The sequence below is a fragment of the Balaenoptera borealis genome (genome assembly GCF_965194805.1).
Source record: "Balaenoptera borealis genome assembly, chromosome: 3".
Taxonomy (NCBI): domain Eukaryota; kingdom Metazoa; phylum Chordata; class Mammalia; order Artiodactyla; family Balaenopteridae; genus Balaenoptera; species Balaenoptera borealis.
Genome location: NC_138866.1, coordinates 60,465,381 through 60,493,079, shown reverse-complemented (window position 1 = coordinate 60,493,079; position 27,699 = coordinate 60,465,381). Strand labels below are relative to the sequence as shown.

The 27,699-nt window shown below is 36.2% G+C and overlaps 1 protein-coding gene across 1 annotated transcript in view; it reads left to right on the top strand.

Annotated features, from left to right (window-relative positions):
• Positions 1–27,699, top strand: part of TTC6 (tetratricopeptide repeat domain 6) — a 220,284-nt gene that overhangs the window by 156,240 nt on the left and 36,345 nt on the right. The window contains exons 10-17 of the mRNA XM_082385911.1: positions 322–695; positions 2,442–2,904; positions 3,211–3,340; positions 4,180–4,352; positions 6,062–6,198; positions 20,391–20,560; positions 23,494–23,614; positions 25,038–25,188. Of these exons, the coding sequence (XP_082242037.1) occupies positions 322–695; positions 2,442–2,904; positions 3,211–3,340; positions 4,180–4,352; positions 6,062–6,198; positions 20,391–20,560; positions 23,494–23,614; positions 25,038–25,188 (1,719 nt within the window). The remainder of the gene's footprint in view (positions 1–321; positions 696–2,441; positions 2,905–3,210; positions 3,341–4,179; positions 4,353–6,061; positions 6,199–20,390; positions 20,561–23,493; positions 23,615–25,037; positions 25,189–27,699) is intronic.

Genomic DNA, 27,699 nt, shown 5'->3' with positions numbered 1-27,699 from the left:
AGAGCAAATACTTTATTTGGATATGTAAAAAGCATTCATTTCTAATTAAGAATATATAAAATCACAATTAATTCATATCTACTTTATGGTGTTACTTTTATGTAGCTATTGCAATGTCATGTGACCAAATTATTGCACTTTGCTTTAACTAACCCACTGTTAACTTATATGCTCACTTTTGAAAAACATCAAGAATAGATTTAAATTTTTTCAATAGTGACCAAATTACATTAATAGCAATTGTAACTGAATTAATTTTAAATGTACAGCAACTAAATTGATTTTATATTTTTTCTGTTTCTTTATCTCCTTATAAATAAGAGAGTAAAATCTGCAGTTGAGTTGAAGAAGGAGGAGACCATAACTCCATTAGAGATTAAGGATGACATGCAAAGCAATATGAAAGAGGTGATGTTTCAAAAAACAAAGGAGTTGGAGCATTGGATGGCTGAGCAAAATGAAACTGAGGAACCTGTCTCTGTGAAAGAAAATATAGATACTATCTTAGACAACATGCAGGGCAGATACAGTTCGAGAGACCTGTCTCTCCCTCTCATTGAAACATCTAGACAAGCTGGCATTACTTACGTTGTTTATCCCAAGAAAAAGAAGATGAAACTGAAGAAAGGATTGAGACTCAGTAAACTTACACTTGTGTATGATGAGTTATCCAAGCCTCCAAAAACTCTTAAAAGGTCTTGTTTAATCAACAATTGTTATAGTTACATTAGAAATAAGAAATGTATTGTGGTTTGGGCCTTAATTTTATAATTCACTCATTGAAGGATCCTTTTGTGTGTGTATTTCCTGGGCCCATCTCTGGTACCAATTAATTTATCAGTCAGGATCCCACGAGTAAACAGCACTCTCAATTTAGAATAATTCTAGGAAGGTATAACAAGGGCAATTTACAAAGATGTCAGGGCATAGGGAAACCACAAATGATAGAGTAGTATCCTGGGACTAGAAATAATAGAGCCAATCTCTACCCCTAAGTATGAGAGGACAAAAAGAGGGAGTGATTACTAGAACCTGGAAGAAAGAAATTGTATGGAAAGGATTTCCTTGAAATAAGTAGTGAACTTTGGTCAAAGATCATGGCCAGTGTGAGGCAACCCTTCAGGAGGGGACCAGAGGAATAAATACTTTGACTTCACTCTTTACCTTTTCAGGGCTCCTAATTGGACATATTTGATTAGAAGACAGCAAGGGATCCTATGTCTGTAGTCTGTACAGACTAGTACTCCAGGGCAAAGAGCAAGGTAGAGAAGGATAGAGATAAATGTGCAGGTGGAAACGAAACCTATTTGGCACAGATGGTCCTTCTAAGGTGACATTTGACCAGAAATAGTAATTGGGAAGGAGTCAGCCACTCAGAAGGACTGGAAAATGCAGTACCCTTGAGGCTTGCTCTGTGCCTGGAACAGTGGGAGGCGAGAAAGTAGTGTTATTAGAGATACTTGCTGGGGTCTTATCATGTAGAGTCTTGTAGACTGTGGTGAAAAGTTTGATTTGTATTCTAGGTACTAGAGAAAACTCTTGGAGGGAGTGACATGATCTGATTTACATTTGTTTAAAAAAAATCATGCTAGCTGCCATGTGGAGAATGGATGAGACCAAGAGGAGAAGTAGGGAACTAAGAAGTTATTGTACTCTAGACAGAAGAGATGATGGTGGCTTGCACTAGAGTGTGGAGAGGAGTGGGGAGTGTCACAGAGTAAGGAAAGGGAAGGGTACTGATTTTTCTCACTTTTATTCTCCTACTTTTAGCACGGGTCTTTCTCATAGTACACACTCAGTAAATATTAATGGAATGATGGGGTGTGATTTTTTTTTTTCTTCTGATAGAATGTGTTTATTCTATCTTGTGTGGCTAGTACAGCACTGGCATGCATAAATTCTACTGAATGAAAACTGTGTGGGAAATGGAGAGTTTGAGGAGGATAATCCTAGAAACATACCATTTGAAAGCTTACTACATGTCATCTAATTTGATAGCCTACTAAGTTTGGGATGGAGTCTGGGATGTTTTTTTGTTAACCTGTTGTGGAGTCAAATCTTTCCTTCTTCCTCAAGTTCATGTCCTTGTGAACCATTTAGATGTCATTTCCTTTCTCACATCAAGTTTTAACTCCTCATTTCTCCATTGTATTTCCTCTGGTTGGTGGTAGGGGTGTAAATTAAGCCTGAAGGGAGCACTGACCCTTTATTTCAGTTCTCTACAAAGGCTGCATCTTTAATAACAGTCTTCTGCTTTCATAAACTCACAGAGATTCTTCATATGATCTCAATGAATGAACAGGAGGACTTGGTTTGCATAAAAGTACCATGTAATTTTATTTTGATAACAGAGAAATAGTAATTTTGTCTGTGGCTGAGTTGATTTATTCATTATAAAAATTATATTTCTGTAATTTAAAAATCACTCTTTTGAACACTAGATCAGAGTCTCATGGAATCCTTCCTGGACAGAAGAAATTTTTGCTCAAAGTTCCACTATATGAACGTCTATTACGGTGTCCCAGTCTACCTTTGTGTTTAAATTTTGACAAATTTGCCCAAAGTAAAGGAAGAATTCCAGAAAATAGTGGTCCTCAAACATGGGCTCTTGACTTGTTCTCTAAGCCTAAAAAAAAGAAGACAACCCCAAGAGAGACAGTTGTTAAAATATCTGTTCATGAAGACTTGTCTAAAAGAGTGAAAAAAACACCGAAAATAGAATTGAGTGATTCTTTGGAGTCTGGTCTTCCTCCAGCGGTCATTAGACATTATGAATCCGAAGTGGAGATCTTGACTGAAGAAATAAATAGTAAGAAGAAATATCCTGCATTTTTATATTGTAGGCGTGGAGCTCTTTATAGGAAACTGGGAAAGTTCCAGAGTGCCATGAATGATCTACAGGAAGTAAGTTTTTATTTAATCAAAATAATAATATTAACAATTTATCCTTGCTTATAACTATATATTAACTTTTACTAGAATTTTGAACAATGAATATTTGTATTATACATATGGGATTGTGAAATTATGATTATTGGCATTTTCAAATAATTAACATTAAAAACACTTGATTTTGTCTGTCAGATTGGGAGGCATCATTTTATACTATACACATACAAAGCCATTGGGATCAATAATGTTTGAAAATTTATTTGATGGGATATCTTCCCTTAAATCAATTTAAATTGAATTTATACATTTATTTTCTAGGCTATACTCTTGGAGCCATTGTTTCTCAATGCCTATTGGCACCGACATTTCATTTATCTTTTCCAAGGCAGAATTAATGAAGCTTTGGATGACTTGAATTATATAAATAAATATAATAAAAATAATGCAGGTGGGTTGTCTGTGCAGTTATATTACTTAGATCTTTACCTAAGCTTTGGTCATTTAGCGGTATAAAGATACATAATTCAAGACATATACATCTTCACAAATGGTTGTGACTTCCTAAGTTAAATTTACTCTTGATATTGTATATTTAGGACTGTTTGTGATCCTATTATTTTAAAAATACTTATCATGGTTTGAAATGTTAATGTCCTTGGTATACATTACAATAAATTGGTTCCTTACTGCTCATCCTGTAAGAGGAATATGAACTTACAATTTTTAGTTATAGAAATGATTTACAAATTTAGTCTGAATTAGAGTTATAGTGTTCTTAAGACTTCACATTTACATTTGTGTTTACGTACCATTCTCTAACCAACTTGAATGACTAGATGTGGAACTTTTGGGGAATGAGAAAATGTCATATTCATCTTTGTATCTCCAGCACCCACAACATACCCCTAGAATATAACATGAGCTTAATAAATGTTTTTTTAAATCTATGCTGATCTCTGCTAAAAGTCCATAAGATTTTGTACCATCAAAATATAACTTTTTACTATGAACGTTAAAGGATTATGAAACATTTCAGATATACAAAAAAGAAAAGTTAATTTTTGTTATTTCATATTGAAATTGAAAACACTTTTAACCATAAGTATTTATCCAGGCTTTGAGAACAAATTTTGCATTGTTGAAATAAAAAACAAATCTTAAGTTAAATGGCAAAGAAAGTATAATAGAGATACATTATTCTAAGACTACATTTTTGGAGGGTGAAGGATTCATCTTTAAAAATTTAGGACTGTAACACTAAATTTTACCTTTTTCAATTTTCTCTAGAGGCATATTTTTCAAGGGCAGAAATTTTCAGAGGAAAAGAAGACAGTACTTTGGCAATTCTAAATTATACTCAAGCAATTAAGTGCAAGCCCATGGATGCTGATATGTATTTCAGGAGGGGTGAGATGTACGAAATAGAAAACAAAGTACTGGCCATTGATGACTTTTCTAAAGTAAGCTGTATCACATATAATTCTGCCATTTATGTATTTTAGAGCATGATATGCTCATCCTAATATTACAGCAAATTGTTGAAATTCTTTCATATGTTATACAATCAAAATTAGTTTATTTTAGATTAGGCCCTAGAACATTCATTACTGGGATTGATATTAACAGTATGTCAATGATTTTTTTGAATGGATGGATTTACATCAGAGTCAGGTGTGGGAGCATTGAGGCAAGAGGCAACTTTGAGGGGGACTTGACTTTTCCAGCTCTCTTCTCTTGGACTATGAAGCAGTGAATAAAGAAACCTTTGAAGATTGCTTCTTTCTTTCAAACAATGGAGAAAATCATTTTCTGCTTCTTAACTCTTGAGACGTAGCTGATTCTCTTCTGCAGCAAACCTATCTGCTTTAAAAGAAAGCTGTGCTCACTGGCTCATTAATTAATTCATTCATTCATTTACTCACAAATATTTATTGGCTAAGGCACTGTGTAGTGTAATGTAGTGGATAAATCTTGATGAATAAAACAGACATGTTTCATGCTTACATGGAGCCTATAGTTTAAAGGACAGATATTAAAGAAATAAATATATACACTAATATGTAATTACAAATTGTGATGAATGCTATGATGGAAATAAAGATGATGGGAGGCAATTTATGTTTGGTTGGGGGATATCAGAGAATTCCCTTGAGGAAGTGAATTTTAGCTGAACTGTATTTTGAGGCTAGAGTCAGGCAGATATTCCACTGATTGCGGCAGAATTGTAACCATGAACTCCTGACTTTAAATTCTTAGTTCTTAGTACAATTGAGAACTTAGATGTTATTTAAATAATTTAGCTTTTCATGTTCCCAACTGCCCTGTTTCTTAATCTATGATGGTTAGCCACATACTTGACTTTCTTTTGCTTCAAGAGAATATTATAAGTTTTGGTAACTTCTTGTCTAGAAGTGACCACAAATCTCTTTTGAAGATATTAAAATTATTAAAAATATCTTTTCTGATCATTTCCTTTATCTAGCACCAATAGTTTAAAGATTGACTAATGCAGCAACTTGAGGTCAAACAAACTTCAAAATCTTTAGAGTTTTTTTCCCCTGTTTTAAAAATACTTCATAATCTTTGTGCTTCATTTTTCTCCCCACTATCAATAGGCAAGAAACTTTACAGCTGAGTTTACAATGATTTAGTCTCGTTACTCTATTGCCTTGTATGTCAATGTGAAATGAATGAACCATGCCAATACCAATTCATTTCTTTTCACCATTTTAGGGACTAAATTAATCCATATTTAATTTCATTGAATCAACCTTGATGTGATCTAATATATATCATCTTTAATTGGAATAAAATGCTATGATAGATCCAATATAACCCTACTCTAGCTGAACAATTACTTATGAGGTTTTATTAATAAAAATTTTAGTGAGCAGAAACCTTGGCTTCTTGTATTTGCTGGTTGTTTTGTTTTGTTTTTTTAATAAAACCTCCCCTTTCTAGAATTTGATGACAAATGGACTTCCTAAAGGCATGGTCTTCAAATGCAAATCTGAAAGTTCTGGCATCTTAAAGTAGTTTGTTTTATGTAATCTGAAATTAAAAACATGGTTTTCAGTCCATTTAGTTTGCTATAGGATTACATACTTTTCTTGTTTAGTTTTTCATTATGTGATATGTTTTTGTACCTCCCCTCCACACCCCCGTGTAGTGTATCTTTTATGATCCCAGAAGAATAGATGCATTATTTAAACGTGGGATGTTCTACTATGAAAATGAAAACTGGATTGCAGCTGAAGAGGATTTTACAGCCTTGTTAAATATAGATCCCCAAAATTCTCAAGCAAGGTGAGAATTATTTTAGATATGGTTTTTGAATGTTTTTTTTTTTTTGAAATACATTCTCAGGAAAGAAAGTTTCTTGAAATACATCAGACAGCCCTTTAAAAGTAGTGAATCGATTTTTAGTGCTACTAGTGAAGGAAAATCTTTACCTATACCCTAAGAGTGGTGGGTAGTTTAACTTAAATGGCATGAAATGATAATTTAGAATTGTTTCATTTGCATTTCCTGAATACTAGTTACATTATCAATTTTTGAAGTATTGACCTATATTTTGTTTCTTTGGATTTCTTTTCATATACTTTGTATTCATTCAGTACAGAGAACTGTTCATATAGATTTCTGTGCTATCTTATTGTAACTGGGATATTAAACTTTGCTCTTCCAACCTTATTGTGCATAATGCAATTTCCATTTTGTTGCTTTTCTTTTCATCTAAGTTTTGTTTTGAAGAGGCTTAAAATGTGTATGTAGCCACACCTATTATTCATCTCTTCACTCACAGTTTTTGTTTAATATTAACATTTTTATAGAAAAATACAGCAGGCATCCAAAAAAAGTATACAAAGTACAAACATACAGCTTAATGACTTATCACAATGTAAATGCTCGTGTAACCATTATCAGGTCAAGAAACAACATTTCTAGCACCCCCTTGTGCCTTTGCCTTCCTGAGAAGGTAACCACTGTCCTGACTTGTATTTCTTTATAGTTTCAACACATAAGTATGTGTCCCTAAACATTCTTGGTTTAGTTTTGCCTTTTTTTTTTTGAACTTTATATAAAGAGAATCATAAAGTAGTTTTCTTTCAATTCTAACTTATTTCATTGAATATTATGTACTATTGCATGTGGCTGTAGTTTGCTCCTTTTAATTTTTGTATAGTATTCAGTTATATGAATATATTACAGTTTACTTATCCATTCTACTGTTGATGGACAGTTAAGTGTTTCTAATTTTTGATGATCACAAATACTGTTTCCTTCAACTTTCTTGTACATGACACACATATACTCATTTCCGTTGGATGCACAAGTAGGGGTAGAACATCTGGTACATAGGGTATGCAGTTGTTCAGCTGTAGGGCCAAACTAATTTTACAAACTGGTTGTACTACCAGCAATATATGCAGGCTACAGACCAGTACTGGCTACTATTATAACTTTCAAATTTTAGCCATCCTAGTGGGTATGTAGTATTATCTCATTTAGTTTGAATTTTCATTTTCTTCATTACTAACATGATTATTCATTTTCAAAATTTTCTTAACCATTTGGATTTTCTTTTTTGTTATTCATGACTTTTGGGTTGTTGGTCTTTTTTCTTATTGATTTGTATGAACTATTACGTATTCTTGATACAGGCCCTTTGTTGGTTATATTTGCAGCACATTTTTTTCCTGCTCCAGATTGTCACTGCACTCCTTAAATAATTGTCTTTTGGTAAACAAAGTTTTAAAATGAAACATAGTCTGATTTAGTAACCTTTTTCTTTAAGGTTAGTGCTTTTTGTGTACTATAAGTAAGTTTTTTTCCTACTTTTGTGTCATGTAGATATTCTCCTGTCTGATCTTCTAGAAGGTTTATTGTTTCTCTTTTAAAGTTAGATTTACAGTACACCTAGAATCAATTTTTGTATATGATGTGAAGTAAGGAAACAAATTTCACTTTTTCTACATGCATATTCAATTTTCCAAGCAACATTTAATAAAAAGCCTGTGCCTTTACCATTGCTTTGCAGTGTTAGCTTTGTAGGAAATGAAGATCCATGTATGGGTGGATCTATTTCTCAGTCTCTTTTTCTATTTTGCGGGTTTTAAAAAAATCTATCTTTGCACCAATACTATGCTGCCTTAAATACTATAGTTTCATAATAAGTCTTGAAATCCAGTAGAACAGTTCTTTTTTCTTTTATTTATTTATTTATTTATGGCTGTGTTGGGTCTTCGTTTCTGTGCAAGGGCTTTCTCTAGTTGTGGCAAGCGGGGGCCACTCTTCATCGCGGTGCGCGGGCCTCTCACTGTCGCGGCCTCTCTTGTTGCGGAGCACAGGCTCCAGACGCACAGGCTCAGTAATTGTGGCTCACGGGCCCAGTTGCTCCACGGCATGTGGGACCTTCCCAGACCAGGGCTCGAACCCGTGTCCCCTGCATTGGCAGGCAGATTCTCAACCACTGCGCCACCAGGGAAGCCCAGAACACTTCTTTTGATCTGTCAAAATTGTCAGAGCATTCCTTGGCTTTTTTGCATTTCCAAACACATTGAGTTGGTTTAAACTATATGAAAATTGACTTCTTTATAGATCAAAATAGTAAAATTTCAAAATTGCATACGGTTTAACCTAACAGAATCAGCAGGTCAACTTCTGTGACAATTCCTTTGTATTTTGATTGGGGTTACAGTGAATTTATAGAGCAGTAGGGGGAAGTTGACATCCTAATAATTTTGAGTCTTTTCATGTATACATACGGTACATTCTGTTTCTTTAGGTCTTCATTCCTTTTGGTCAGTAATGTTTCATAGTTTGTGTAAAGAAGTCTTTTTCATATCTTTTTCTTTTTTAAAATTAATTAATTAATTAATTTTTAAAACATCTTTATTGGACTATAATTGCTTCACAACATCTTTATTGGAGTATAATTGCTTTACAATGGTGTGTTAGTTACTTTATAACAAAGTGAATCAGCTATACATATACATATATCCCCATATCTCCTCCCTCTTGCGTCTCTCTCCCACCCTCCCTATCCCACCCCTCTAGGTGGTCACAGAGCACCGAGCTGATCTCCCTGTGCTATGTGGCTGCTTCCCACTAGCTAGCTATTTTACATTTGGTAGTGTATATATGTCCATGCCACTCTCTCACTTTGTCCCAGCTTACCCTTCCCCTTCCATGTGTCCTCAAGTCCATTCTCTAGTAGGTCTGCGTCTTTATTCCCGTCCTGCCCCTAGGTTCTTCATAACCTTTTTTTTTTCTTTAGATTTCATGTATATGTGTTAGCGTACGGTATTTGTTTTTCTTTCTGACTTACTTCACTCTGTATGACAGACTCTAGGTCCATCCACCTCACTACAAATAACTCAACTTCGTTTCTTTTTATGGCTGAGTAATATTCCATTGTATATGTGCCACATCTTCTTTATCCATTCATCTGTCGATGGACACTTAGGTTGCTTCCATATCCTGGCTATTGTAAATAGAGCTGCAATGAACATTGTGGTACATGACTCTTTCTGAATTATGGTTTTCTCAGGGTATATGCCCAGTAGTGGGATTGCTGGGTCGTATTATAGTTCTATTTTTAGTTTTTTAAGGAACCTCCATACTATTCTCCATAGTGGCTGTATCAATTTACATTTCCACCAACAGTGCAAGAGGGTTCCCTTTTCTCCACACCCTCTCCAGCATTTACTGTTTGTAGATTTTTTGATGATGGCCATTCTGACTGGTGTGACGTGATACTTCTTTGCAGTTTTGAGTTGCATTTCTCTGCTGATTAGTGATGTTGAGCATTCTTTCATGTGTTTGTTGGCAATCTATATATCTTCTTTGGAGAAATGTCTATTTAGGTCTTCTGCCCATGTTTGGATTGGGTTGTTTGTTTTTTTGATATTGAGCTGCATGAGCTGCTTGTATATTTTGGAGATTAATCCTTTGTCAGTTGCTTTGTTTGCAAATATTTTCTCCCATTCTGAGGGTTGTCTTTTCATCTTGTTTATGGTTTCCTTTGCTGTGCAAAAGCTTTAAGTTTAATTAAGTCCCATTTGTTTGTTTTTGTTTTAATTTCCATTTCTCTAGGAGGTGGATCAAAAAAGATCTTGCTGTGATTTATGTCATAGAGTGTTCTGCCTATGTTTTCCTCTAAGAGTTTGATAGTGTCTGGCCTTACATTTAGGTCTTTAATCCATTTTGAGTTTATTTTTGTGTATGGTGTTAGGGAGTGTTCTAATTTCATTCTTTAACATGTAGCTGTCCAGCTTTCCCAGCACCACTTATTGAAGAGGCTGTCTTTTCTCCATTGTATATTCTTCCCTCCTTTATCAAAGAAAAGTTGACCATAGATGCCTGGGTTTATCTCTGGGCTTTCTATCCTGTTCCATTGATCAATATTTCTCTTTTTGTGCCAGTACCATACTGTCTTGATTACTGTAGCTTTGGAATGTAGTCTGAAGTCTGGGAACCTGATTCCTCCAGGTCTGTTTTTCTTTCTCAAGATTGCTTTGGCTCTTCGTGGTCTTTTGTGTTTCCATACAAATTGTGAAATTTTTTGTTCTAGTTCTGCGAAAAATGCCATTGGTAGTCTGATAGGGATTGGGTTGAATCTGTAGATTGCTTTGGGTAGTATAGTCATTTTCACAATGTTGATTCTTCCAGACCAAGAACATGGTATATCTCTCCATCTGTTTGTGTCATCTTTAATTTCTTTCATCAGTGTCTTATAGTTTTCTGCATGCAAGTCTTTTGTCTCCTTAGGTAGGTTTATTCCTAGGTATTTTATTCTTTTTGTTGCAGCAGTAAATGGGAGTGTGTCCTTAATTTCTCTTTCAGAGTTTTCATCATTAGTACATAGGAATGCAAGAGATTTCTGTGCATTAATTTTGTATCTCGCTACTTTACCAAATTCATTGATTAGTTCTAGTAGTTTTCTGGTAGCATCTTCAGTATTCTCTATGTATAGTATCATGTCATCTGGAAACAGTGACAGTTTTACTTCTTCTTTTCTGATTTGGCTTCCTTTTATTTCTTTTTTGTCTCTGATTGCTGTGGCTAAAACTTCCAAAACTATGTTGAGTAATAGTGGTGAGAGTGGACAACCTTTTCTTGTTCCTGATCTTAGTGGAAATGGTTTCAGTTTTTCACCATTGAGAACAATGTTGGCTGTGAGTTAGGGCCTTTATTATGTTGAGGTAAGTTCCCTCTCTGCCTACTTTCTGGAGAGTTTTTATCATAAATGGGTGTTGAATTTTGTCAAAAGATTTTTCTGCATGTATTGAGGTGATCATATGGTTTTCATCCTGCACTTCGTTAATATAGTGCATCACATTGATTGCTTTGGATATATTGAAGAATCCTTGCATTCCTAGGAGAAACCCCACTTGAACATGGTGTATGATCCTTTTAATGTGCTGCTGGATTCTGTCTGCTAGTATTTTGTTGAGGATTTTTGCAACTATTTTCATCAGTGATATTGGCCTTTAGTTTTCTTTCTTTGTGACATCTTTGTCTGGTTTTGGTATCAGGGTGATGGTGGCCTTGTAGAATGAGTTTGGGAGTGTTCCTCCCTCTGCTATATTTTGGAAGGTTTGAGAAGGATAGGTGTTAGCTCTTCTCTAAATGTTTGATAGAATTTGCCTGTGAAGCCATCTGGTCCTGGGCTTTTGTTTGTTGGAAGATATTTAATCACAATTTCAATTTCAGTGCTTGTGATTGGTCTGTTTATATTTTCTATTTCTTGCTGGTTCAGTCTCAGAACGTTGTGCTTTTCTAAGAATTTGTCCATATCTTCCAGGTTGTCCATTTTATTGGCATATAGTTGCTTGTAGTAATCTCTCATGATCCTTTGTATTTCTGCAGTGTGAGTTGTTACTTCTCCTTTTTCATTTCTAATTCTGTTGATCTGAGTCTTCTCCCTTTGTTTCTTGATGAGTCTGGCTAATGGTTTATCAATTTTGTTTATCTTCTCAAAGAACCAGCTTTTAGATTTATTGATCTTTGCTATCATTTCCTTCATTTCTTTTTCATTTATTTCTGATCTGATCTTTATGATTTCTTTCCTTCTGCTAACTATGGGGTTTTTTGTTGTTGTTCTTCTTCTTTCTCTAATTGCTTTAGGGGTAAGTTTAGGTTGTTTATTTGAGATTTTTCTTGTTTCTTGAGGTAGGATTGTATTGCTATAAACTTCTCTCTTAGAACTGCTTTTGCTGCATCCCGTAGGTTTTGGGCCATCGTGTTTTCATTGTCATTTGTTTCTAGGTATTTTTTGATTTTCTCTTTGATTTCTTCAGTGATCTCTTGGTTATTTAGTAGCGTATTGTTTAGCCTCCATGTGTTTGTATTTTTTACAGTTTTTTTTTCCTGTAATTGATATCAAATCTCATAGCGTTGTGGTCAGAAAAGATACCTGATACGTTTTTAGTTTTCTTAAATTTACCAAGGCTTGATTTGTGACCCAAGATATGATCTATCCTGCAGAATGTTCCATGAGCACTTGAGAAGAAAGTGTATTCTGTTCTTTTTGGATGGAATGTCCTATAAATATCAATTAAGTCCATCTTGTTTAATGTATCATTTAAAGCTTGTGTTTCCTTATTTATTTTCATTTTGGTTGATCTGTCCAGTGGTGAATGTGGGGTGTTAAAGTCCCCTACTATTATTGTGTTACTGTAGATTTCCCCTTTTATGGCTGTTAGCATTTGTCTAATGTATTGAGGTGCTCCTATGTTGGGTGCATAAATATTTACAATTGTTATATCTTCTTCTTGGATTGATCCCTTGATCATTATGTAGTGTCCTTCTTTGTCTCTTGTAATAGTCTTTACTTCAAAGTCTATTTCGTCTGATATGAGAATTGCTACTCCAGCTTTCTTTTGATTTCCATTTGCATGGAATATGTTTTTCCGTCCCCTCACTTTTGGTCTGTATGTGTCCCTAGGTCTGAAGTTGGTCTCTTGTAGACAGCATGTATACAGGTCTTGTTTTTGTATCCATTCAGCCAGTCTATGTCTTTTAGTTGGAGCATTTAATCCATTTACATTTAAGGTATGTATTGATATGTATGTTCCTATGACCATTTTCTTAATTGTTTTGGGTTTGTTATTGTAGGTCTTTCCTTCTCTTGTGCTTCCTGCCTAGAGAAGTTCCTTTAGCATTTGTTGTGAAGCTGGTTTGGTGGTGCTGAATTCTCTTAGCTTTTGCTTGTCTGTAAAGGTTTTAATTTCTCCATCGAATCTGAATGAGATCCTTGCTGGGTAGAGTAATCTTGGTTGTAGGTTTTTCCCCTTCACCACTTTAAATATGTCCCGCCACTCCCTTCTGGCCTGCAGAGTTTCTGCTGAAAGATCAGCTGTTAACCTTATGGGGATTCCCTTGTATGGTATTTGGTGCTTTTCCCTTGCTGCTTTTAATATTTTTTCTGTGTATTTAATTTTTGATAGTTTGATTAACATGTATCTTGGCATGTTTCTCCTTGGATTTATCCTGTATGGGACTCTCTGCCCTTTCTGGACTTGACTGGCTATTTCCTTTCTCATATTAGGGAAGTGTTCAAGTATAATTTCTTCAAATATTTCCTCAGTCCCTTTCTTTTTCTTTTCTTCTTCTGGGACCCCTATAATTTGAATGTTGGTGCATTTAATGTTGTCCCAGAAGTCTCTGAGTCTGTCCTCAATTCTTTTCATTCTCTTTTCTTTATTCTGCTCTGTGGTAGTTATTTCCACTATTTTATCTTCCAGGTCACTTATCTGTTCTTCTGCCTCAGTTATTCTGCTATTGATTCCTTCTAGAGAATTTTTAATTTCATTTATTGTATTGTTCATCATTGTCTGTTGGCTCTTTAGTTCTTCTAGGTCCTTGTTAAACGTTTCTTTTATTTTCTCCATTCTATTTCCAAGATTTTGGATCATCTTTACTATCATTACTCTGAATTCTTTTTCAGGTAGACTGCCTATTTCCTCTTCATTTTTTTGGTCTGGTGGGTTTTTACCTTGCTCCTTCATCTGCTGTGTGTTTCTCTGTCTTCTCATTTTGCTTAACTTACTGTGTTTGGGGTCTCCTTTGCACAGGCTGCATGTTCGTAGTTCCCATTGTTTTTGGTGTCTGCCCCCAGTGGGTAAGGTTGGTTCAGTGGGTTGTGTGGATTTCCTGGTGGAGGGGACTGGTGCCTGTGTTCTGGTGGATGAGGCTGGATCTAGTCTTTCTGGTGGGCAGGACCACGTCCCGTGGTCTGTTTTGGGGTGTCTGTGACTCTAGTATGATTTTAGGCAGCCTGTCTGCTAATGGGTGTGGTTGTCTTCCTGTCTTGCTAGTTGTTTGCTATGGGTCTCCAGCACTGTAGCTTGCTGGTTGTTGAGTGGAGCTGGGTCTTAGTGTTGTGACGGAGATATCTGGGAGAGCTCTTGCTGATCGATATTACATGGAGCCAGGAGGTCTCTGGTGGTCCAATGTCCTGAACTCAGCTCTCCCACCTCAGAAGCTCAGGCCTGACACCCAGCAAGAGCACCAAGATGCTGTCAGCCACACAGCTCAGAAGAAAAGGGAGAAGAAAAAAAAAGAAAGAATAAATAAATTAAGTTATTAAAATAAAAATTTTTAAAAATATTAGAATAAAAAAATTTAAAAGGTAATTTAAAAAAAAGAAGAGAGCAACCAAACCAATAAACAAATCCAACAATGATAACAAGAGCTAAAATTTAAACTAAGGTAAACTTATAAATCAGAAACTAGCCAGTCACATATAGCAAACCCCAAGTCCACAGTTGCTCCCAAAGTCCACCGACTCAATGTTGGGAGGATTCGTTGTCTATTCAGGTATTTCACAGATGCAGGTACATCAAATTGATTGTGGAGATTTAATCCGCTGCTCCTGAGGCTGCATGGAGAAATTTTCCTTTCTCTTCTTTGTTCTCACAGCTCCTTGGGTTCAGCTTTGGATTTGTCCCTGCCTCTGCATGTAGATTGCCCTCTGACGTCTTCTCTTCACCCAGACAGGACGGGGTTAAAGGAGCGGCTGACTAGGAGGCTCTGTCTCACTCAGGCCGGGGGTGAGGGAGGGGTACAGAATGCCGGGCGAGCCTGCGGCGACAGAGGCTGGCGTGACATTGCAACAGCCTGAGGCATGCCGGGGAAATTGTCCCTGGATCATGGGACCCTGGCAGTGGCGGGCTGCACAGGCTCCCGGGAGGGGAGGTGTGGATAGTGACCTGTGCTTGCACACAGGCTTCTTGGTGGCGGCAGCAGCAGCCTTAGCGTTTCATGCCTGTCTCTGGGGTCCGTGCTGAAAGCCGCGGCTCGTGCGCGTCTCTGAAGCTCGTTTAGGGGATGCTCTGAATCCCCAATCCTCGCGCACCCTGAAACAATTGTCTCTTGCTTCTTAGGCATTTCCAGACTTTCTCCCAGATTCTCTCCCAGCTAGCTGTGGTGCACTAGTTCCCTTCAGGCTGTGTTCACGCAGCCAACCCCAGTCCTTTCCCTGGGATCTGACCTCTGAAGCCCGAGCCTCAGCTCCCAGCCCCCGCCCATCCCGGCGGGTGAGCAGACAAGCCTCTCTGGCTGGTGAGTACTGCTCGGCACTGATCCTCCGTGCGGGAGTCTCTCCGCTTTGCCCTCTGCACCCCTGTGGCTGTGCTCTCCTCCGTGGCTCCGAAGTTTCCCCCCTGCCCACACCCTGTCTCCGCCCGCGAAGAGGCTTCCTAGTGTGTGGAAACTTTTCCTTCTTCACAGCTCCCTCCAAGAGGTGCGGGTCTCGTCCCTATTCTTTTGTCTCTGTTTTTTCTTTTTTTCTTTTCCCTACGCAGGTACATAGGGATTTTCTTGCCTTTTGGGAAGTCTGAGGTCTTCTTCCAGTAGGTGTTCTGTAGGAGTTGTTCCACATGTAGATGTATTTTTGATGTATTTGTGGGGAGGAAGGTGATCTCTATGTCTTACTCCTCTGCCATCTTGAAAGTCCTCCCTTGGCATTTATTTTCTTTGAACACTTTGAACATATTGCAGTGCAGTGTCATATAGATTCCTTTTTTTTTTTAAGTGAAAAAAATCAGTGGTTAGTCAATGCCTTTGAAAGTAATGTGTCTTTTTCCTTTGGTTGCTTTTAAACTTGTCTCATTGTCTTTGTTTCTTAAATTTTTATTTATTTATTTATTTATTTATTTATTTATTTATTTATTTATTTTTGGCTGCATTGGGTCTTCATTGCAGTGCGAGGGCTTTTCTCTAGTTGCGGCAAGCAGAGGCTACTGTTCGTTGAGGTGCACGGGCTTCTCATTGCAGTGGCTTCTCTTGTTACAAAGCACAGGCTCCAGGAGCGTGGGCTTCAGTAGTTGTGGCATGCGGGCTCAGTAGTTGTGGCTCACGGGCCTAGTTGCTCTGTGGCATGTGGGATCTTCCCGGACCAGGGCTCGAACCCGTGTCCCCTGCATTGGCAGGCAGATTCTTAGCCACTGTGCCACCAGGGAAGCCCTTCTCATTGTCCTTGGATTTCAGCAGTTTTGGTATATTGTGCCTAAGAGTGGTTTTCTTTTTACTTATTGTGTTTATGATTCATAGACTATTCAGTGAGTCATGATCTTTCTGGCCACGATTTTGGATGAGAAATCAGCTATTAATCTTATTGAGTATTCCAAGTACATGATGAGTTGCTTCTCTCATACTGCTTTCAAGATTCTTTCTCTGTCTCTGGCTTTCACCAGGTTGATTATAAGGTGCCTCTAGATTTCTTCGAATTTATCCTACATGGAATCATTGAGCTTCTTGGTTGTATAGACTCATTTCTTTCATCAAATTTGGGAAGCTTTCAACCATTACTTTTTCAAATGTCATTTCTGCTCCTTTATTATTTCCTTTCCTTTTGTGACTTGCAATGTATGCATATGTTGGTATGCTTGATGGTGTTCCAGAGGTCCCTCAGTCTTTTTTTTTTTTTTTCACTCTTTTTTTCTTTCTGCTTCTCAGGCTGGATAATCTGAATTGACCTTACTTCAAGTTTCCTGAATCTTTCTTTTGCCTTCTCAAATCTGTTGTTGAAACCTCTAGTGAATTTTCATTCGTTTTTGTAGTTTTCAACTCCAGAATTTCTATTTGGTTCTTTTTTTTCAATAATTTCTCTATCTATCAATCTAGTTCTATCTATCAGTATCTTTATTGATACCCTCTATGTGTTGAGACATCATTCTCCTAGTTTTCTTTAGTTCTTTACTGTTTCTTTTAACTATATGAACATATTTAAAATAGTTTTGTCGGTTTTCTTGGTTTGTTTTGTTTTTTGTTTTTGGTTGGGCCAAATGGCTTGCAGGATCTTAGTTCCCTGACCAGGGATCAAACCTGGGCCCTGGCAGTGAAAGCACCGAGTCCTAACCACTGGACCACCATGGGTTTCCCAAAGATAGTTTACTTAAAATCTTTTAAGTTGATTTTAAGACAGTTGATTTTAAGTCTTTGTCCAATGTCTGGGCTTCCTCAGGGATGGTTTCTATTTTTTTCTTTTTATCCTGTGAATGGGCCATATTTTCTTCTTCCTTTGCATTACTTGTAATTTTTTGTTGAAAAATAGTCACTTTGCATATTATTATGTGGCACCTTTGGATATCAGATTCACCTCCTCCTCTTCCAGTGTTTTTTGTTGCTGCTTCTTGTCGTTCATGTAGTTTGTTTAGTGACTTTTCTGAACAGATTTTGTAAGTCTGTATTCTTTGTCACGTGTGGCCACTGAAGTCTGTGTTCTGTCAACTTGGTGGTCAGCTAGTGATTTGACTGAGATTCCAACGAAACCAACCAACGAAACAAACAAAAAAACTCTCTCAGTCTTTGCAGATTGACTCTCTTTTGGGGCACTCCTTGAATGCTTATCCAGACAACTTCAATGCCTTAGCTTTCATGTCCTACTTGCACAGAGCCTGAATTAACCAGAGGTGAAAGCTAAGGGTCTTCGTAGGTCTTTTCTGTGCATGCTTTCAGCCTTGGGTTTGCAGGTGGCCTTTTAGATTCCCTACAATATGCGGAAACTTTCTAAAGCCCTCATCCCCCTGGTATCTCCTTCTCCACCTTCTTTCTTACAAGGGTTTTTGGTTTGACTATTGCCTGCCCCAACTGTTATCCCTTGCCCCAAGTGGCAACAGCTAATACATTTGCCTTTAAATGACTTTGATAAATACCATCCAGGAAGTCACATCAGCCCTGGGAAAGCTCTAAGGCAGTCAAAACAAAGGGAAACATTTGAGCCAGTCTTTCAGTGATCCACCAGACAGGTCAAAACTACACAGGTACAGTTCTTTGAGAATAAGATTTATATTGTTCCCTCTGGTACTAGTAACCTGCATCAGGAATGCAGGTTGTTTTCTTCAAGGCCACCATGGGTCTGGGAAGTTGGGGAGGGCAATAGGGTGAGTTAGAACACCACAAAGCTCTCTTACCAAAATTCAGCAGCTTTTCCTCCTTTATTAAGCATTACCCTGGTGGTTCTAAGTTTTTAATTAGATTCTTAATTCTTTAATTGCTTCTGACAGTGTTTACCCACTTATTCATTGCTTTTGTGGAAAGGTGGAGTTTTGGAGTTCCCTGTTCTACCTCTTTTGCTCTACTCTAATCTCCCAACTCATTTTATCATTGCATCAACTTTAACTTAACAATAATGTTGGTGATAATAAGAATCTTCATCTTTTGAACTTAATGAAAATGCCTTTGGCTTTTACCAAGAAACATCACAGTTGTAATTTTTGAGCCATTTATTCTTTAATTATTTCAAGGGAATATCTCTTTATTCCTGTTTAAATTTTTTTCCTATGATCTACGTATAAGAATTTCATGGTAATAGGCTTTCTAATTTTGAAGGATAAATGCCTCTTGGCCATCATATATTTTTAGATAGAGTATTATTAAACAATACTGAATTTGCTTTGTCTTCACTTTCTTTAAGAGTTTTTCATCTATATTCATAGTAAGATTGTTCACTAGTTTCATAATCAGATTTTGATTTCAGGATTTGTCTACTTTCTCAAAATGAATTAAGTCTTTCATCTTTTTCTTTTCTTAGAAACGTGTCCTTTAGGATTGGATAATTTTTGTTCTTTGAAAGTTTGAAATAACTTACTTCTAAAATTATCTCAGCTTGCAGCCATTTGAAGGGAGGGCAAACTTTTTTGAAGCTCTTTAAAAATTCATCCCTAGTTATTGTTCTATTCTGGTTGTCTACTTCTTGACTTAAAGGGGGATTACTTGCAGGAAGGCATCAAATTAGTTGGAGAAGAACAGAAGGTTAATTCAAGGTGTTATAATGTGGTGTTATCTTATGGGAGGCCTATATGCCTTTTTAAAGAATTCAGCCTTATCCCATTGTCAATAGGGGGCTGTTGAAAGTTTTTGAAAAAAGTGATATTTATTATCTGTTCATCAAATCTCATCACTCTAGAGATAAGAATGGAATAAAGTGGCAGCCCAGATGTGATCTGATGAGGGTCTTCAGTACTGAGACAGTAGAAATGAAAGAAGGAATGGATGCAAAAGTCAGTGTGTTTGAGGAATTGACATGACTTAATGGCATCCTACAAAAAATATTAGTAATGTTTTATTCTGTAAGATTTTAAGTTCAGAATCATATAAATACTTAGAAATAATTAGTAATAGTCTTTAGCAATCAGAAATTATTAAAAATAAATGTAAGATTCTTATATTCATTAGAAACTATATGAGGCATTTCTTATATGTGGGGTAAAAAATATTTTGCTCCATGATAAAATATTCTGAGTCTTAGGATGCTTAGTGCTTTTGAAAGACCTCTGTTACTTGCTGTACTCTTTTTTCCAAATTACCATTGTTTTCATACTATAACCTTCTTGAACATCTATTTTCCTCCCCCTGGATTTAACTTCTTCAGAGCAGGCAACCTACTAGCTTATTCTTCCTGTTTTTCCTTAATTGTCTTTTTTTTTTTTAGCAGTAAAAACTGATTTGTTTTACATTATTAAGTGATCGAAGATGAGATTTTCAGAGTTGATATAGGTCAATGAAAATTTAGAAATTGAAGTCAGAAGTTAATGGAGATAGAATTCAACTCATAAAACTGATGCAATAGCTTTTACCCTTGCAGATAGAGCAGCCTCCCATTTTTGGGGGTGTATCTTCAGTGTATCTTGGGTGCCTCATTTATTTTATTGACACACCTCTCTGATAAATGTAAGAAATATAATAATAATTATTAAGCATATATATAATTAATATATAATATTATCAATAAGCATAAAGTATTTTATTATATATTTATATATTATTTATACATATAATAATAAAGTATTTTATTATATATTTACATATTTATTTATAAAATGTCCATATCCTTTTTGCTATTAACATTATGACTAAACTTTCCTGGGAAGCAAAGAGAAATAATCACAAGTTGTTATTCAAATATAAAATTATTTGTATAGGTTTGCCAAAAAGAGAAAATTTATATTTTGCAGTACATGTTAAAATGAATTTTTTTCTTTTTCTAGGACATACCGAGGGAGAGTATATTTTAAACGGCACTTTTATAAGCAAGCAACTCAAGATCTTTCTATTGCAATTCACTTAGATCCTAATAACTGGTTAGCATTGTATTACAGAGCCTGCTTATTTAGGAAGAGTAACCCTCTTAGAGCACTGCAGGATTATAGTGTTTCAGGTACTTCACCTTTAATGGCAAATACATGGGAATTTAATCTGAGGTTCAGCAGCCACTTTCATGGAGTGGAATACTAATGTGGGATGACTAATGTAATATGTATATTGTTATACATTTATATATATATACTTATATATATTTATATAGCATATATATTTATTTATACTTAAAGCTACAATAATTTAGCTAAAAGTGTTTCTAATATTCCCTTTTAGTGTGTATGATTTTGTGTGTGTTTACGTGTGTACAACTGTGACAAAGAGAGAATATATCAAAGAAATCTCTTTCTATATATGAAGTTCTGAGGCTATTTCTGGAAATCCAGGCCTATTTCTTAGTCATCTTGCTAAAATGGCAGTGATTTTTCCTGGGGGGCTATGTCGTACTCCATAGACCCAGCCCATGGATTAGTCAAATTCAGAGTTTTGTAACCCTTAGACTAAAAATGGGCTTTGAGAATCCTCAGTAAGAGGATGCCAACAGCTAAAAGTGGCCATTTCCACTTTACCCTGTACCAGTGCATTCTTGGTATATGAATATGTCCACAATTTTGGGCATAGAATAAATGCTCAGTAAACAGTGTCCAGCTGAATAAATTAGCCCATCCTGACTGGCAAATTCTAGCCAGAGTCCAACACTCCAAACATGGCTCTGTTCACCTGGGTTCAAAGTGCTAGAATCCCAACATCCTAGATGAGGCAGAATCTAGAGATTAAGGAGACCACTAGACTCTTAGGAAGAGAATACATAGCTCCTCAGGGGAGGCAATCTAAGATGATTGTTTCCCCTTTTTTTTCCTTTGGCAGTGCTTTGCATCTTGCGGGATTTCAGTTCCCTGACCAGGGATTGAACCCGGGCCATAGCAGTGAAAGTGCCGAATCCTAACTGCTAGACCACCAGGGAACTCCAAAAGATGATTGTTTCTTGATATCTCTAAATCCATTTGCCTTTTGAGGTCACCCTTCCCATGAATATTCAAATAAAATAACTCAAAGCCCATCCTATGTGCTGAGAGGAGTCTAGTGCCCTCCCTTCTATTTCCAAGGATTCCTAGAAGAGAGAACTGAGGATTCCTGTTCAATTCTCTTGGAATCTTTGTACCTAATTTCTGCTGTCTGATTGAGTCTCCATTTTTGTTCACCAATTCACTGCTCATGGCTACCATCTGTTACTAAATGTTTTAGGGTTCAGAGGATAAAGTTAGCACAGATAATTTAAATTTGAAGGTTAAATACCCTTATTTCTGTAAGTTTATCTTTTATTGGTCTCTGTCAGCTCTGTCCATCTGCCATCTGGCTAAACCCCTTTCTTCCTGGTCTTCCTAAAAGCTGCTTTCTCATATTTCCCTCTTCTCCAAGTTTTGGGCTCCTCACCCGCTCTTTTCTAGGCTATCACAATAATACAAATCCTTGTTATTTAATTATTCAGAGCAGACCAGCTTTATTTTAGCCTCAATCTTCTCCTATAGGATAGCCTAAGGAGTTTTATCTTTCACAATCAAAAAGGACCCTCAATATATTTTTCTAAGATAATAATAATAATATCTAACATTCATTAGGCATTTCACTACTTGTCAAGCACTATTCTAAATGCTATATATGGAGTGTCTCAATTACTCTTCAGAATAATGCTATGAGGTAGGTACTATTATCATCCCCATTTTACTGATGAGAAAACCGAAGCACAGAGAGGATAAGTAATTCTAATATTTTTGTTTCCTCAAGAAGAATGTTTCTTGTATGGACACCAAGGGGGGAAAGCGGCGGGGGGGTGGTGGTGGTAGTGTGATGAATTGGGCGATTGGGATTGACATGTATACACTGATGTGTATAAAATTGATGACTAATAAGAATCTGCTGTATAAACAAATAAAATACAATTCAAAAATTTAAAAAAAATAAATTAAAAAAAAGAAGAATATTTCTGTTTTTCTAGAGCAACCAACTAACCAACTGCAGCTATTTTTCTCCTTGCTAGACAGTCATACTGTGAATTGAGCCGTCAAATGGCCTTCAAGTGATTACTTAATCTGTATGATCACTGCTTACACTAGGAATACGTCCCAAAATCTAGTATTGTGCATATTTGTGTCCCAGGCTGTGAACATTATGTACATTTTTTGCAGAACTTTCCCTTTTTAGCTTGAGAAGCTTGAGTGATGTGGATCAAATGTAGAAATCTCATCTAATTCATTGCATGTTTTTGGAAGTTGAGGGGGAATCAGCAAGTGAGGAGACACGAGATAACCTCTAGACTGCTAGACTGGTCACTGATGAGAGCCACATGCCTGGAGTCCTGAGAGGAGGTTATTTTTGCCCCACGCTTCTGTTCTTTGGGATATGCGTAGTCAAGTTGCCTGCCTTAACTCCAAGGTCTGCTTGCAATTGGAGTAGCCTCTTTGAGCTGCCCTTCCTGGTTTATGTGTATAAGCCTGACCTCTGCTGTCTGCCCCAGTCTGGGTTTGTACCAGAACCTGTTCTTTGGCCAGTAATGATGCCTTCCTATCTTCCAGATAATAACAAGCCATCAAGGGCAATGGCGCCTTTCTGACTGCAATCCACTGCAGTGGATCAGAGGTTAGATTCTAGGCCCATCTTTGCCATTGATTTGCATGGTCACTGTACCTGGCCCCTTTGGACCTTAATCTCTTCATCTGTAAAGTGAGTGGACTATCCTAGATTAATACCAGGATTTCTTCCAGCTCTAATGAGATTGTGAACCATCATAGTCACATTGTTCCTTATAAACAAATACACTTTTTTATGTGAGTACTATTTTTTACTCACCAAATAAGTACACTCATTATAGATATGTTTTATTTTATGTAATGTTAAAAAAAAATAAGAATAAGCAGTAGGAAGGGGCATAGGCTAAAATAAAACTCAGATATGTTTGTTCAGAACCTGAATAAGATATGTACCTTTATTTTTAAGCTCTCATAAATGATGGCTATGAGAATCTTAGTTGTTTTCTACATCGGGGCATACTCTATGCGAATCTAAAACTTTGGTTGCTGGCAATTTGTGACTTTGAAGCTGTTATTTCTCTAGAAAGGTATGTTTTCCCTTTTATTCTTACTGATTTCACTTTTATATAAAATCAAGAAAATACCAAGGTGAAAGAAAAAGCTTTCTCCCCTCATCATTAATAACCTTGTAAAAATGAGACAATTATGAAGTCATCCTAGAATTAGAATACTACCTCTGAAAATAAGATTACTTCTAAAATAAGAACTATTCTCAATATCTGTTTGCCTCAGATGCTTTTGCAAACTTTAGAGATTGAATGGGTTTGAGAGGAGTTTAAATCCAAGGATAGCAAAATCAACCAGTAATTAAGAGCAGTTTGGGGATGCCCAGGTTAAAACTTTTTGAAGTTAAGTTCATGGAAAATTGTCATCAAGTTTTAAAATAATGGCAAAATATTTGCTTGATATATTGTTGCTAGGCACAATATACGACTCAGTGGGAAGAAATCCTCTATTTAGAACTTCTGACTACATTTTGTTTAGTAAAGCAAAATAAAAAAGCAAATACCATTAGAACACAGGTTCAGGCAGGAACAGACTGAAAGTTACATACACTAGTCAGAAAGCTAGGCTGTAAAAAGTAGAATTTAATTAAATAATTCCCCTTCTTTCCAAAGAAGTATTCTTTAAAATAGGAGGTGTCAGAAAGAGTAACAAATCATGCCCATTCTGTGCCAACCGGCAGACTGCTTACTTAGCTTATTTAAGGTAAACTTTGAACTTGACTTGGGAAAAGTCATGGAACATGGCTCCACAATGGCCACAGCGGTTTTCTTTGGGATATTTTTGAGTCAGGAAGAGAAAGAAATGGGTTTCAGTTGCAGAAAGCCAGAAAGTGGGCAGTCGGTAAAAGGGTCAGGGCTTCTGTGCAGTTGGGATACAGAATGTGTAGTTTCCTCATTTTGAAATAGAAGCATGGAACAAATAATTTGTAAGGTTATTTCTACATTGAAAATTGTTTGATTCTAAGAGAGAAAAACAACCTTTATTTGATATAGAAAAGCAAATGGGTTAATACCTCTGTGGAGAGGATTTTTAACCCTAAGCCTCGAGAATATTGCTCTTTCTTACTGTTCCTCACCCTTTCTCTTGGCGAATATAACATAGCTTGAGGCAAAAACTTTTGAGTTGAGGAAAACTAAGCTTGTTAGCCAAGATAAGTCAAGATTAAGTCAAGGAAGAGTGAAGTATTGCTAAGAGTCTAGGAGACTTCAGGAAATCAGTTCCTAGGACAGACTTTACAAATGTTTATTCCTAACTAAGGATTTCATAAAGGTGTTTATAATTTTTAATAGAAAGTATTTAACTAATTTATTTTGCTTTAGGAAAACATTGAGAAAGAACCCTGGTATAAATTGATGTATGTATTTCATTAGGTTCATTTATAATTGGAGAACATCTGGAATAATTAAAATGTCTAAGAATATTTTGCTTTCTCATTTTTTTTAGAACCATTATTTTGGCTTATATAAATATTGGCCTCATATATCTGCTACACCTGGATAACTACATTGAAGCCACTTGGTATTTTTCTGAGGCTATTAGACTTGAGCCTATGTATATTCAAAGCTATATTTGTCGAGCAGAAGCCTATCATAAGGTATTTAAGGTTTGAGAACTTTGATTTTTTTTAAAAGTTTTAATTTTTTGAATATTTGTTCAGTGTAATTTAAAATATGTCAATGTATTCTTTTTCAGCTAATTACAGAGCCTAATGCATTTATAAACAATACATATTAGATAGATATATTGATCTATAATGGGTGGGTATAATTATAACTATAATTACCCACTTAAAAATCCTCTCCTGATTAGGTGTGAATTTTTGTCTTTCTTTTTTTTTTTTTTTAAATAATGCCTGTTTTTTTCTTATTACAAAAGCAATGTATATTTACCACATGTAATATATGTATGCAAATAAGAATACATTAAAAACCATCCATTATTTCATTCTCTAGAGATAACTACTGTTAACATTTTAGAGTCCATCAATTTTGTGTGTGTGTGTATGAGGAGGGAGTGAATGGTGAGTTCATAGAATGGGATCTGTGCATAGAATGGGGTCCAAATCATTCACACTTTCCTTTAAATTTTGTTTAAAATTTACAAGTTATTTAAATTAAAAAAATAATATATCCTTAGTGTAAAATTCAAACAATGTAGTAAATAATAAGAGCTCTCTCTGACTCCAACCAACTTGGACTTTCCAGAGATAAAGACTGTTAGCTGTTGTGTCTACCTTTCAAAATAGATATTCCCTTCTACTGCTCCATCACTGACCGTCCTGTCCAAGACACTGATTTCTCACCAGGGTTATTGCAGTAGCCTCCTGGTCTTCTTGCTTCTGTTCTTTATTCCTTTTTGATGGGTTTTCAAAACAGCAACATAGTGATCCTGTTAAAACATAAATCAGATTATTTCACTTCTTTGCCTGAAACTCTTCAATAGCTTCCCTTTGTGCTCAGAATAAAAGCCAAATCTTGCAAAAGCCAAAGGCCTACAAGAGCTCATGTGAACTGGCTCCTTGTTACCTTTCTGCCCTCGTCTCCTACAAGTCCTCTCTTCACATTGGTTTCAGTCAGGATAGCCTGTTATGCTGTGGAAAACAACAAAAACAAATAAAACTTCAAAATCACCATCTTAAAATAACAAAGGTTCATTTCTTGCTCACACTGCATGTCCATTTGGAGTTTGCTAGAGGCTCTGTTCTCATTGTCTTCATCTCAGGATGCAGTGTGACTAAGTCCTTACCTTCCTGATGATGGAAGCAGAAGACTCTGGGGCCATTTTGGTATTGTCCCCAGGGCAGGTTTGCTTTTGATCCCTGTTGGGAAGGGGTGGGGATTGTGTGTGGCCCTTTTGCTTCACTCCCTGTTGATGGAGCTGAGGCCTTATGGGGAAGTTGGAATTTCCTCCGAGCGTATTTAGAAACCAAAGCACTAGCATAATATCAAGGTGTAAGCACATATATTCAAAGACTCATTGTTCTGAGGAGACAAAAACCTCTTCACAGTAATGGTTGAATAAATTATGTTGTATTCACACTATAGAGTATTATGTAGTGAATAAAAAGAATAGTTAGAATTATGCCAGGTGATTTGGAGGGATTTCCAAGAGATATTCTAGAACAAGATTTAGAAGACTTTAAAGTGTATACAGTATGATCCCATGTAGATAAAACAATGACAAACCAAACCCTGTGTATGTATATAGAAGAATACATATGGCTACAGTGTGGGTTTAGGCTCCAGGGTAAATCCAATCTAATGCTACCTGGAGAAGTCCAACCCCAGGAAAGCTTGTAAAGACCAAAGAGTGAGCTTCCATCATTCCTAGTCAGGGTGTCCTCAATGCATAGATATGTATGATTGGAACTAGGTGGAGCAATGCAGGCATATGACAAGGTGGTTTGTTAATTATACCAACCTGATCAGGGTTAGCTTGAGAAGCAGCAGGCCTGAAGTTCCACAGTAATTCTTAAATTTATTTAAAAACATCTCAAACTCCCTCCTTTTGAATTCCCTCTTTTGACTCCACCCACTATTTCCTCCAAACACTTTGTACCATTTTCACAGGTATTGTCTACTTCCATGCACAAATGTTTTGATCACCACGTCAGCATAGTAAGAGGAGTCGTTTGTTGTCCCAGCTTCATTTTGCTGGGATGTGTTTAGTTCCGCCTTTTGTAATTTCCCCAATGTTTGTAAAAATTTGTATAAATTCAGATTATGCTCTGTAACCAGTATTAAGGAAAGAATCATTGTTTACTTTTCATTGTATATTGATTTTAAACAGATATCTTTTTCATCATTGTTGTATTTTGTTTTATTCATTCATTTTACTCAGTAAGTGCAAGCTTGTTTTTCCTCTCTTATTTTTAAGTGGAATTGACTTTTACTTTTTATTTTACATTCCTTTGCAAGCTAGTTTATTAACATGAGTAAAGTTTGGTGTAAAAGGTGTTATGGTTGAGGGAGAAAAACTGAAAAGCTAAACAAAAAGGAAAAACAAACTAGAATATATGATATAATCATATTTATTTAAAACTATATATTTGTGGATCTGTGTAATCATTCTTCAAACTTAAAGATAATTTTAAAAAAAACAAAAG